General features: G+C 36.2%; 1 protein-coding gene across 4 annotated transcripts in view; it reads right to left on the reverse strand.

The window, feature by feature from the left end:
• LOC143239226 (blastula protease 10-like) overlaps positions 1–12,985 on the reverse strand; it is a 30,097-nt gene extending 17,112 nt beyond the window's left edge. The window contains exons 1-5 of one of the 4 annotated variants that reach the window (XM_076480124.1): positions 12,905–12,985; positions 5,099–5,279; positions 4,850–4,976; positions 3,254–3,320; positions 1,491–1,685 (exon numbers count right to left, since the gene is read on the reverse strand). In XM_076480124.1, coding sequence (XP_076336239.1) covers positions 1,491–1,685; positions 3,254–3,320; positions 4,850–4,976; positions 5,099–5,279 — 570 coding nt within the window. In that variant the 5' untranslated portion in view covers positions 12,905–12,985. Of the gene's footprint in view, positions 1–1,490; positions 1,686–3,253; positions 3,321–4,849; positions 4,977–5,098; positions 5,280–6,077; positions 6,334–12,904 lie in introns of those variants that run through there. The other 3 variants (XM_076480123.1, XM_076480122.1, XM_076480121.1) reach the window with 3 other exon arrangements.
• Between the last annotated feature and the right edge of the window lie 343 nt (positions 12,986–13,328).

Raw genomic sequence — 13,328 nt, forward strand, 5'->3', positions numbered from 1 at the left:
AAAATTAAACCTGAAGCGGAACTGGACCCTGCAACACGACAATGACCCAAAACATACCTGTAAATCCACCAAGGACTGGCTGAAAACTAAGAAATGGAGAGTCCTGGAACGGCTGAGTCAAAGTCCAGATCTTAATCCCATTGAGATGCTGTGGGGTGACTTGAAATGGGCTGTACATGCAAGAAACCCCTCAAACATCTCACAGCTGAAAGAATTCTGCATTGAGGAGTGGGGCAAACTTTCTTCAGACCAATCTCAGAGACGGGTAGATGGCTACAAGAAGCATCTCACTGCAGTTATTTCAACCAAAGGGGGTAACTCTAGCTATTAGGGGTAAAGTGTCCTGACTTTTTCCTCAGTTAGAATATGCATTTTTGTAGAATTACATTTACAGAAGATCTTGAAATGTCTTTTCTTCAGTTTCAATTGTTTAGTTATATTTCTATAATCTCTCAGTATTGTTGAAATTGAGATTAAATATCTATATGTCCAAAAATGTTACAGGTTTTCATAGGGTGTCCTAACTTTTTCATATAACTTTATGTACATATGTCAACATACTCCTAAACGTGTCTTTGTGTATGTTTCTTTGTTTACTTTTGCTCAGTTGTTCCTATTAATAAGAGAAATGTATTATAAATACAAATGAACTTTTTCTCCTAAGAAAATCCTGACGACATCTACATATGAGACAAACAGCAAAAATGAAGATAGAAGTGAAGTCAGATTTTACCAACGCTTCATTCATCAGGAAGAAAAACTAAAAACTACAAGCTGTCGACACTTGTGAATTTTCATTGTCCATTGGATCTCGTTTCATAACCATAAATTATTGATATCGTTCCAAGGAACTCGCCAAATGTATTAAAATTTGATTTATATAAGGGACTTATGAGTCGCCAGAGGGCGAAGGTAGTTCGCAATCGTATGACATTTTGATGGTCACAGAAAGTTAAATCAACTACTTCAAAAACTGCTGAACATGAAATTATAATTTTATATTCGTAAGTACTTTCGTTCGCTAATGTGTTTCTTCAATCTGACACGAAACATACTATGGGCTATTTAATGGACCTCTCCTGACTAGTGACTTAACTGGGCCTTCATGTAGTGCTGACTTTAGACATAGGCTTACTGAAAAATTCCCTGCGACGCCGTTTAAATGTATTGGTAAGTATTTACATCCTAACCTAAGACTTTTTTCTCTCTTCTTCTCCCCCCCCTCAAAAAAAAAAGAAAAAAGGTGAGGCATTCTTGATTTTATTTTGAATCAAAGTTATAAGTTAAGTTTTTGACTGAAAAGATTTAACTTCAGAAAGAAGTCGTACGTTGTTTCACTTTACGTTATTTTCCTTTGTATAATACTTGGACTCCAAAGGCCTTAAACATAAATGTTATGCAAAAATTAAGTGAAAAACCAAATAGGTGTTAAGACTAATAGTATCATTTCGTCAGTTGGTTATTATCGAATTCTAATTAAATCAACTTACATTTAGTTGGTAGTGCATTAGAGACGTATAGTCATACTCCACAGAGTAATTTTTATCTTGCTCTTTCTTAAAGTTGAATCTCATGTCAGGATCCACATTCTCCAGGAAGAGAACAACATGGCTGTCTCGATCACTTCTGGACTGTTCGTGGTGGAAGCCAAGGGCGTGACCAACTTCGTGCATAATTACCTGTTCCTGGAGGCATACGGAAGTATTATATAAATAAAGTTTACAACTCTTAAACTAAACCACTATCTTATTAACTTAATAGCCTGTCACGACTTAGTAGTTAGGGTGCTCAATTCGCAGTCTGTGGGTTGGGAGTACGAATTCCCTCACCGAACGTGCTCACATTTTCAACATTTTCAGCGTCATAGTGTGATGGTAAAATTCCACTTATCGTTGGTAAAAACGTTTTCCAACAGTTGGTGACTGGTAGTGTTGATTAATTACTTTTCCTGTAATCTATTGCTTCTAAATTAGAGACGGTTAGCGTAGATATCCCTCGAGTAGCTTTGCGCTAAATTGAACTAGCAAACAAATATTAATTTATTAATAAGCAACCAGCTTTAAAGCCTGATTCGGGAAATCCATTTCTTTTTTATCTGTTATCGAGGTCCTCCGCTGATACAACGGCAAGTCTATGGATTTACAACGCTAAAACTAAGGGTTCGATTTCCCTCGATGGACACAGTAGATAGTCCGATGTGGCTTTGCTGTAAGAAAATACACACACACGCACACACACTGCTAGCTAGAAAGGTGAATATATTAAATTATCGTTCAAAAATATTTGTTAATCTTAGATGTTCTTTATTAAGCTCGAATAGAAATGGTACAAGACCACTATGCTTTATAGTTTATGTTTCTTAATAAACTATTTAAGACATGGGATGAAATAATCAAGGGTGTTTTTTATTTGCTGTTGTTAAAAAAACAAACTGGAAATTCCGAAATAAATAATATAATAGATTTGTTGAACATGTTTGTTGTGTGATTTTTTAAAATGTGTTGTACGATGCAGAGTTTCTAAATTAAGATGTAGTTTGACCTGTTTTGAAATTAATCCAAAACTAGTTTGTTTCTTATTAACCACAAAGCTACACAAAAAAATACTCTGTACTTTGTCGCCCAAAGCTGTAGGAAAGCTATCTGCGCCAGCCATTCATAATTGAGCAATGTAAAACTAGAAGAAAGGCATTTGGTCATCATCACACACCTTCAACTCTTGGGCTACGATTTTTACCAACAAATAGTGGGATTGACCGTCACAAGGGGTCGGACAGTTAAGGGGGTCCACTGAGGGAAATGCTCACTACTTAGCGTGTTAAAAAACGCAATTTTAATACCAGAAAATTGGCAACTCCTTGTGATGTTAAACAATGGAGGAAGAGCATTATGGTTTAACATGATAACACCATCTCAATGTAACAATACAGCAGTAATGATTATAGTGACATCTAGGGGGAGCACCCGTCCCCTGGAAGGAAGTTATGTAAACTCACGATTAATGAAAGGTTATCTCAGGACGTCAAAAGTTGCTTCTCTCACATGTAATGTCAAAAGCCCATAAAAACTGCAAAATGCGAAACTGAAAATATGTATGTACCCCTGCATGGACTTCATGAACTGTTATACCAACTTTGGTGAAGATCCATCCACACCCTGTAAAGTAGATGGATGACAAGTACAACAGACTGAACTAATATATATACCCTTCATATTTCGTCATCTGTGTAAGATTTTAAAGGTTATAAACTTACCTTGTCACAACCTGGACCTATAGATATTTTTTGTTCGATGTCAACCATACCAACAGAAGACCAGCACCTGCGAAAGGGTAAAACGGTTTTGTTTTCATAGTATTAGTTTTAAAGAAATTGCTTCTTGTTTTAAATAGATTAACAACTTAGCCTGTCTTCCAAAATATTTTCCCACATTCAACATTGAGAATTTAATTGTTATTGCTCTTGAAAGATTTTCTAGATGGTTAGGTAAGTTTTTAGTATTAGAGTAATAGATATTATTAGCATATTTTTGTATATCATGCTTCTCTTTGTTTTTTAGTTTAATGGCAGTTGTTTATTTATTTTAAGCGCAAAGTTGCACGATTGGTTACCTACCCTCCGCCCACTTCGAACTTTAGTGTTATAAATTCTCAAACTTACCGCTTAGCCACCAGGGAGTATTTAGTCATTGTTGTTTATGATGTTAGAAAAACACGTAGGTTCAAGAAGGTTTGACAGAGATGAATAAAAACCCATAACACTAGCGCTTTTGAAAGGTTGAGCTTTCTTCTTCCAAAACCAACCAAAGCTAACCTCTCGAAACGTTTTATCGGATGTACAAAGCGAAACATTATTTTATTCACAATGACTCACCATGTTTGTTTTGCATCATCAGGTGAGATACAAGAAATAGTCGGGGCATATGATTTTTATTCATTTATATCAAGTTGCTGTTGTCGTCAGTGTATAGCTTCAAAATAGGCTAGCCGCACTCTGTTCACTGCGGGTAATTGAACCCCGGAGTTTTAGTATTATAAGTACATAAACTTATCGCTGACCCACCGGGGTACGGGGCAGTTAGTTTGTTCTTTAAAAAAGCTTGTTTTGTTTTTGTTGCTAAGCGCAAGTCTACACAGTAAAACATCTGTGCACTGCCAGTTGCAGGTACTAAAATCTGATTTTTACCGTTACAAGCCCACAGAGGATATTTAGTGATAGAGTGCAATATAAAATTTTTTCATATACCATAAATGATTGAATAGAATGCACATGCGCGGTTATAACGAATGATAATTTTTTTTTAAAAAAAGAAGGAAATAGGAGATTTGCTGCACGTTCTCAAGCGGCTGTTTGGAGAAGCTAACGTGTTTGGTTAATTTTAAACTTCGTTAATAACATCCATACAGAGAGTTGATTACTGTAATTATAGTGAAGTGGTGGAGCAAAGTGGGTCTGGAATTAACACTAATTACTCACGTTCAAATTAAGTTACAATAATGATAAGATCGTGTAAAATATATAAAGTGTTTTTTTGTTTTATTTTAATTTCGCGCAAAGCTACACAAGGGCTATCTGCGCTAGCCGTCCCTAATTTAGCAGTGTAAGACTAGAGGGAAGGCAGCTAGTCATCACAACCCACCATCAACTCTTGGTCTACTTGTTTACCAACAAATTGTGGGATTCACCGTCACATTATAACGTGCCCATGGCTGAAATGGCGAGCATGTTTGGTGCGACCGGGATTCAAACCCGCGACCCTCAGATTACGAGTCGGACATCTCAACCCACCTGGCCATGCCGAGCCTATATAAAATTAGTGAAGTAAAAATATCACGCAAGATCCCTACGTACCCGTTTTCTCGGACAAAATAAAGATAGTTTGGGGCTTTCTCGTAGTCCTTAATCTCTTTGAACTTCACACAAGTACGGTCCATCCAGACCTGGAGAGCAGACTTGATAACATCCTTGTCCAGTTTGGCTGTTGTTAAACAAATTGAATATTTTTTCATTTATCAACGTTATGTCAGTTTTTAAGGTATGCTTCCAAAGACAAATAAGCCTTAGCGATTACTATAGTGTATTAGATAAAGATATACTTGCATTGTGTGCTCAGTTTGTAAGGAATTTCTCCATTTGGCCAAAGATATTCGTCCTTGTATGTTGCCTTCCTGCCAGTTCTTCCACCATAAAACTTCCCAAATTGTTCCAGGGTTACGACCATGTCTCCTTGGACTAGAACTTTATCCTCTGTCATTGCAATGTTTTTATTCAAGAAATCCATCTTTAAATAAAATCGAAGAGCTAAACGTCTTTATGTTTATAATAAAACGAAAAACAACAACAAACCAACCAAATCTACTTACACGAAACGTTTTATCGTTTGGCCAAAATGGAATTTTATTTTATTTACAATGGTTCACTATGTTTATTTGACATCATCAGGTTTGTTTGTTTTTGAATTTCGCGCAAAGCTACACAAGGGCTATCTGCGCTAGCCGTCCATAATTTAGCAGTGTAAGACCAGAGGGAAGGTAGCTGGTAGCTAGTCATCACCACTCACCGCCAACTCTTTTACCAAATGTGTATTCAATACGAAAAAAAAGCACACGAAGAAAAACGATCACAATACATCAGTCGTACAAACTATATCTGGTTTAATGAAACTCCAGACTAAACACAGTAGTTCTGAAAACTTTAATGGACTGTAATCATTCGTTAAAAGAAAAAGACGAAGTTTCGGCTTCTATACTGAAGGGCCCGGCAATGCCAGGTGGTTAAGACGCTCGACTGAGGGTCGCGGGTTCGAATCCCTATGGAACCAAACATGCTCATCATTTACTGCCGTGTGTCCGTTATAATGTAACGGTTAATCCCACTATTCGTTGGTAGAAGAGTAGCCCAAGAGTTGTAGGTGAGTGGTGATGACTAGCTGCCTTCCCTCTGGTCTTACACTGCAAAATTAGGGACGGCTAGCGCAAATAGCCCTTGTGTAGCTTTGCGCGAAATTAAAAAAAAACAAAAGAAACAAAGACAACAACGATTGTTTAATATTTCCATTGTTGTGAATATCCCAACTTACCGATTGTGGTTGAAGAGCGAATAATGGTAATAACCATGAGTAGAAGAAAATAATTAGCGGTTTAGATGTTGCCATGACGATGACAGTGGCTTGAAGTGAAACTCTTTCAACAAATAAACCCATCTTTCTGCTTTTATAGCAGAAGAACGGAAGTGGGTTTTGTTTCTCGTGGTTTCATATGGGCTACTTATGATTTAAAGTATTCATTTCTTCAAAACGCCATGCCCTCATGATAGTACATTATTACCAGGAATTCCGAAGACATGGATGGCTACGTGAGAGCCGTGCAATATCTCGCTGAGTTATGTGAACTCATAAGGGTAAAGACACTATAGTACGTGTATGGAATCTGTGGATAATACAATGGAAAGCGTCTTTCCTTTAAACACCCCCATTACTAACTGTCACAAATAAAAGGTAATTGGGACAAAAACTCACAATTCACAAACGATTAATTTGGTTCTAAGACGTCTTTATTGTCGCGAGCATGCATGTGGCAGATACGTGACAACATTGCAGAAGATTTGGGAGTGGGTATGGAAGCTGTTTTTGATAACAGCTTTTAGATTCATGTTGCGCGCACGAAAACGCGCATGACGGTTTATTTCGAACTCTGTTATCGCTCTCCGTGTCTAAATACGTTATTTTCCCCTTACGGCACATGGATGGGAGGTATTACAAGACGGGTTTGAACTTGGGGGGTTGGTAATGAAGTTATGGAAAACAGCATATAAGCAAACTTGTGAACGAAACATTAATACATGGACTATGAAAATCCGTTGAATTAAAAAAAATTGCCAGGTAGTTAGGGCGCTCGACTCGCATTCTGTTCTATGGGTTTGAATCTCCGTCACATCAAACATGCTCCCACTCTCACCCGTGATAGCGTTATCATGTTACAGTCCATCCCACTATTCGTTGGCAATAGATTAGTCCAAGAATTGGCGGTGGGTGGTGATGACAAGCTGCCTTCTCTCGGTATTTCATTGCTAACTTAGGGACGGCTAGCGCAGATAGCCCTCGTGTAACTTTGCGCGAAATTCTAACCAAACCAAACTTTTTCGGTAATTACTTTTGTTTCTGAAATGTTTAGGTCTGAAAAATAAATTGTGGTTCTGATAAGGATGGATCATGACGAGAAATACGTACGGATGTTTGTAAGGTATTACAGTAAATCATTATCTCGCTGTGATTAGCTTTATGTACTTGTAGGACTACAGAAAACGTGTTATTATATTATATACTATATTATTAATATTCAATATTTATCTTTTTATGCGGATATAACGTTTTAAAGACACGGTATCTTCTTAAAATATATTTTTTACCAAACATCGTGCGATTTGTGTGACAAGTTTGATTTTGTTTGTTTTGAAGTTTTCGCAAAGCTACACGAAGGCTATCTGCGCGTGTGACAAGTCCTTCATGGCTCAGAAGCAAGTCAGTAGACTTACAACCCTAAAAGTCTTGTTTCGATACCCTCGCTGGGCAGAGCTCAGATAGCCTGTTCTATAGTTGTGTATTTTACAAAGAAACACTCAATTCGTGTGGCAAACTGTCCTTGCCTATGTGCTTATATCACATATGAAAATTAGATTATGTATAATTTATACGTATAAATTATAAGGAATATGAAACAAGTAAAACTAGGGAATTACAACAGTATTATGCAACTACACACCTACAAAGTTCTCCCCCCTTCCGTAGTAGTTCCAATGGACATTGGAAGTCAGAGACCAAAAACTTTCACCTGTACAAAAGGAGTGGGACAGGATTAAGATTCCTGTTCTTAGAAAAAGTCTGATCTCATGTAAACATTGCCTCAAGGAAGATAATACAGTCTTCTATAACCAACATTTTCAAAGTGTAAATGACCTTCGATATATGACTTCAAAATTAGCGAAAAAATGTTATTTTTATTTCAAGTAGTCAAAAAGTTTCTGTTTTCTGTTGCCATTATTTTGATATTGATAGTCGGGTTTTCTAGACTAACCAGAAATGTAATAAATGTATTGATGTTGTTTAGGTAATAATAATTGGATTTGAGTGTTCTAAGACAACTTAAGTTATTATAGTATTGCTCATTTTTTTTTTGCGTAAAGTTACACACAGGTATTTGCGTTGTCTACCTCAAGGAATGGAACCCAGGATTTTAATATTGTAAGCCTATAAATATCCGATGACCCATCAGGTAACAAAGTGTGACGCAGACTGTGATTTGGGTTTAATACTAATAATTGGACTTGTATATTCTAAATAACCAGTCACAGCATTGGATTGGGGTTTTGTATTTTAATCAACATTATTAATCTGTGATACATCACAACATTTCTTCAGAACTTTGTGTGTTTTTGTGTCGTTTTTTTTTTAATTTCGCACAAAGCTACACGAGAACTGTCCGTGCTAGCCCTTCCTAATTTTGCAGTGTAAGACTACAACTTTTGGGCTGCTCTTTTACCAACGAATAGTGGGATTTACCGTAACATTATAACGTCCCTAGGGCTGAACTAGCAAGCCTGTTCGGTGTGATGGGGATTCGAACCCGCAACCCTCAGATTACGAGTCGAATGCCTTAACCACCTGGCCATACCGGACCTGTTTGGAATCTACAAATAAAATAACGATAGTAAAATACTTTTAACATAATAAGACTTACAGCTTTAACTAGTATATGGATAACCATGTTTTCAAATAACTGTTTAGCGATAATCTTTAACTACAGGATTATAAACACCGTGAAATAAAAACAGAGAGATCCGTATTTAGAAAAAAGAAATCAAAACTTCAATACTATATTAAGAAGCTTTTCAAAACTTATTTGCCAGCGGCAGAACGATTTGTCTGCGGACTTCTGTTGTTAGAAACCGAGTTTCGATATCCGTTGTAAGCCCGTAAACTTACCGCTGACTCACAGGGAGTGGAGATTGTTTAATAATAAATAAATACCAGCACCCTAAGGAATTTCAATTACAAAGACAATTTGGCTCTCTTTAGAAAAGCCCTTTGACTCAGCTGCAAGTTTGAGGGCTTATAACGCTGAAAATCGACATTCGATACCCGCTATGAGCAGAGCAAATATAACCCATTTTACAGTTTTGTATTTAACAACAAACAACCAAAATATTTTCATAATACTTTTTTTACATATATATTAATTTTCTAGCTTCATTTTCGTTTCTTTGTAGTTAGCACCAAGCTTCACAATGTGCTGTACTCTGTACACCACGCGTATCGAAATCCGCGGTGCAACTGGGAGGCATGGTATAGCTTCTAAAAATGAAACAAACAATGGTAACAGGGATATTTAACATTGTAAAACACCTCAGTTGTCAGGATATCACCTGAGTAGTATATGGACTACTTACTATGTATTCACAAACAGTAGAAAATATAATACGTTACATTTAAGACACCAACGGACTCTAAAATCACATACGAGTACAACATGGCGTAAGCCCCTTCCACCGCCCCTTATAAAAAGAGGAAGAAACAAACAAAGAAAAACAAATGTCATTGCAATGAATCTAACAGTATCTCTTAGCACCGATAATAAAATGGTATACAAAGAGATGATATTCTAGAAAGCTCATAAGTTGAGAAAGATAACATTGTACAACTGTTTATACAATGCCATGTTTTCTCAGTTATATAGAATTAGAGCTCTCAACCTCTAATAAAGAGAGTTGTTTTCGCACTCATTATTTTGATTTTGTGTGTGTGCATTCAATGAAGATCACTCTTCGCTGTGACTTAGGTTGTGTTCAGTGTACTTCTTTACCATAACTCAGTCAAAGTCAAGATAATTCAGTTTAACTTCACATTACAATCTTTGTCCAAACCTCTTGTTACTAGTGGCTTATATAAATTTGTCGAGGAAACCGGTTTATATGGAAGTACCACAGTATTAAGAGTAGTATAGTTGTCCTATGTAGAAGTTTATTACGAGACAAGTTGTGGTATGAAGTAATACTTCGTAATTATGATAATAAGATTGAGAATTTTTATCCAATGATGGAGAAAGTAGTTTCAAGGAAACCAGGAAAGTTATTCCTGCTAGTGCGATTAAATCTTAACACAGATAACAGTTCAATTAAGATTATGTATCTTAACGTAGCTAGTCATTAATTTTAGAGGGTTTATATATTTTGAATTTCGCGCAAAGCTACTCTAGGGCTATCTGCGCTAGCCATTCCTAATTTAGTAGTGTAAGACTAGAGGGAAGGCAGCTAGTCATCACCACCCACCGCCAACTCTTGGGCTACTCTTTTACCAACGAATAATGGGATTGACCGTACCATTATAAAGCCCCACGACTGAAAAGGCGAGCATATTTGGTGCGACTGGGATTAGAACCCGCGACACTCAGATTACGAGTCGAACGCCTTAACTCACGTGGCCATGCCGGGCCCTCCATAAATTAATCTCCCTGGCATATAAGTCACAGGAATATGAAGAAACCGCCATCACGTTTGCAATTATTTCCATTAAAATCTGCTAGAGCCTCTTGCGTATTTTATGTAGAATATACGTTTTTTCATCCAATTTCTTTTGATTAGTTCTTTATGTTAACTGTTTTAATATCCAAAGCCTTAAGATTGCTCGATATCATGTCCTTCGTGATGTTGCCCTTCGAGGTGTTAAAATTACCAGTCTATCTAAGAACTTCGGATAACAAACGGTAAAAAAAAAAGGCGTATCAATAGATATTTTCCGGATTTCTAAACTTTTATTCATATTCATCATTTTTCTGAGTAAATAAAATATATATGTTATGTTCTTCAAACGTAATTAAATAGACATAGAAACTGCAAACTTGACAGATCCCTATTAAATTACAAAATTTATCAAACCTTTTAAGTCGTTATGAATCTGCTAGGTTTATTTGTTGCTACGCTTTAAGCTACTACAATGAGCCATCTGTGCTGTACCCATCACGGGTGTCAAAACCCAAATTTTAGCGTTATAAGACTTCAGACTTACTTGGGAGCCACTGGGGAGCGGGCTGATAGAATCGAAAGTTCTAAAAATACAAAAATGTGGGCTCACTAATAACTCACTAATAAAGCCGGCATGGCCAGGTGGTTAGGGCGCTCAACTCGCAGTTCGAGGGTCGCGGGTTCGAATCCCTATAACACCAAACATGCTCGCCCTTTGAGCCGTGGGGGCGTTATAATGTTACACTCAATCCTACTATTCTTTCGTAAAAGAGTCCAAGAATTAACGGTGAGTAGTAGTTTTACGCTGCTAAATTAGATAGATCTGCGCGAAATTCAAAACAAACCAAACCTATCTGACACAGTTTGTTTGTGTGTGTTTTTCTTATAACAAAGCCACATCCAACTATCTGCTGTGCCCACCGAGGGAAATCAAATCTCTGATTTTAGCGTTACAAATGTACAGACTTACCGCTGTCCCAGCGGGAGACAACTGGCACAGCACGCGAACTTTCTTGAAGACTCAAAGCAGTCTTATCTGAACAGCCAAGTATATCTAGAAACCCAGTTTTTCGCATAATTAAAGAAACGATAAAACCTAATCTTTTAATTGAAATCATCTCATCTGAATGTCTGATGTAAGAAATGTAAAATACTTCAAAGATTATTTCAACATCATTTAATATTTCGAATAAACCTCATTTTATATATTTTTATAATGTAAATAAAGCGCCTTTTTGTATACCAAATGCTAACCTACATTTAAATTGATTAAAAACACTCCAACACTTGGTTTGTATTAGGTCTGCATTAAAAATCCATAAGGCCTAAAATTATATAAGATCCAAACTTAGAGAAACGTGATGCCTAGTTTTGCTAAAAGTCTTTGTTATAAAGTCATTCGGGGGTTCGGTAGCAATTCTAAGGGCTTATAATGATAGAAATCGAATTTCAACATCCGTGGTGGGAAGATAACTTATTGTGTAGGGTTAGACTGAAAACAAAGAATCGTTTCTTTCTTTCTTTACAGTTAAGCATAAACCTACACAATGGGTCATATTTACTTTGCCTTCCACGGATGTCGAAACCCAATTCCTAATGTTGTAAGCCAGCAGACATATCACTGTGCCAGTAGGGGGAGGGACAACAACAAACAAACAAAATATTAAAGTAACACGATGTTTAAATTTTATGAAGTCAAATAAAATACATTGAAGATATTTAAGCTTTGTTAAATAAATGTGGTTTATGAATATTTTACAGATCTAGGTTAAAAATACACTAGATATGTTTCACTAAAGTACAGGTTGAAAGATGCAAAAACCTAGTACTGGTTGAACAATTAAAAATTATTATTTTTTAAACAAAACTCTATTTTATAGATTAGATTTCCAGAATCAGGCCTTGCTAAATCTCATGAAACAAAATGGTTGAAGTGTCAGATAATAGTGTGGTTTCTAATTGACGGAAGTAGATAGTTTCTTTTTTTTCTTTTAGATAATTGCAGGAAACTACTTAAAGCAAGTTAACTAATGCACTCTGTGTTAAAACAGACTGACAGCATGCCACTTGAAGAGACAATAATTCAAAATAAGTTAGTATAAAAATCTGTCATACTTACAAAATAAGTTAGTATGAGAATCTGTCATACTTACAAAATAAGTTAGTGTAAGAATCTGTCATACTTACAAAATAAGTTAGTGTAAGAATCTGTCATACTTACAAAATAAGTTAGTGTAAAAATCTGTCATACTTACAAAATAAGTTAGTATAAGAATCTGTCATACTTACAAACTAAGTTAGTATAAGAATTTGTCATACTTACAAAATAAGTTAGTATAAGAATCTGTCATACTTACAAACTAAGTTAGTATAAGAATTTGTCATACTTACAAAATAAGTTGGTATAAGAATCTGTCATATCAACCTCTTCACTGTCAGCCTCAGCTGACCTGAACCTGCAGTGTAGCGCCGCCTACAGGAAACTGTGGGACCAGGACAAATCTTTTTTTTTTTTACAGATTTAAAGTTACTTTGTCATCGTTTCTCTGTATGCAATGTTCTGGTTGTATAACGTTTAATTTCGTTTTGACGGTATGGTGTGTGTATGTAAGGAGAAGGTTTGTAATGTATTTTTGATTATTTTTATGGATTACTACCCTACTGCTTCTTAGTATGTAGTATAGTATACACAGTTACGACAGAAAGTGTTCGTACTCCTGCGTCCCGAGTGGGTTTTGGCTTATAAGATAAAAAGTATCACGATTAGGCTAATAGAAGTATAGTATATTATAAATATTATACTAACACACATCTA

Source organism: Tachypleus tridentatus, chromosome 13 (assembly GCF_004210375.1).
Source record: "Tachypleus tridentatus isolate NWPU-2018 chromosome 13, ASM421037v1, whole genome shotgun sequence".
In the NCBI taxonomy this organism is placed as follows: domain Eukaryota; kingdom Metazoa; phylum Arthropoda; class Merostomata; order Xiphosura; family Limulidae; genus Tachypleus; species Tachypleus tridentatus.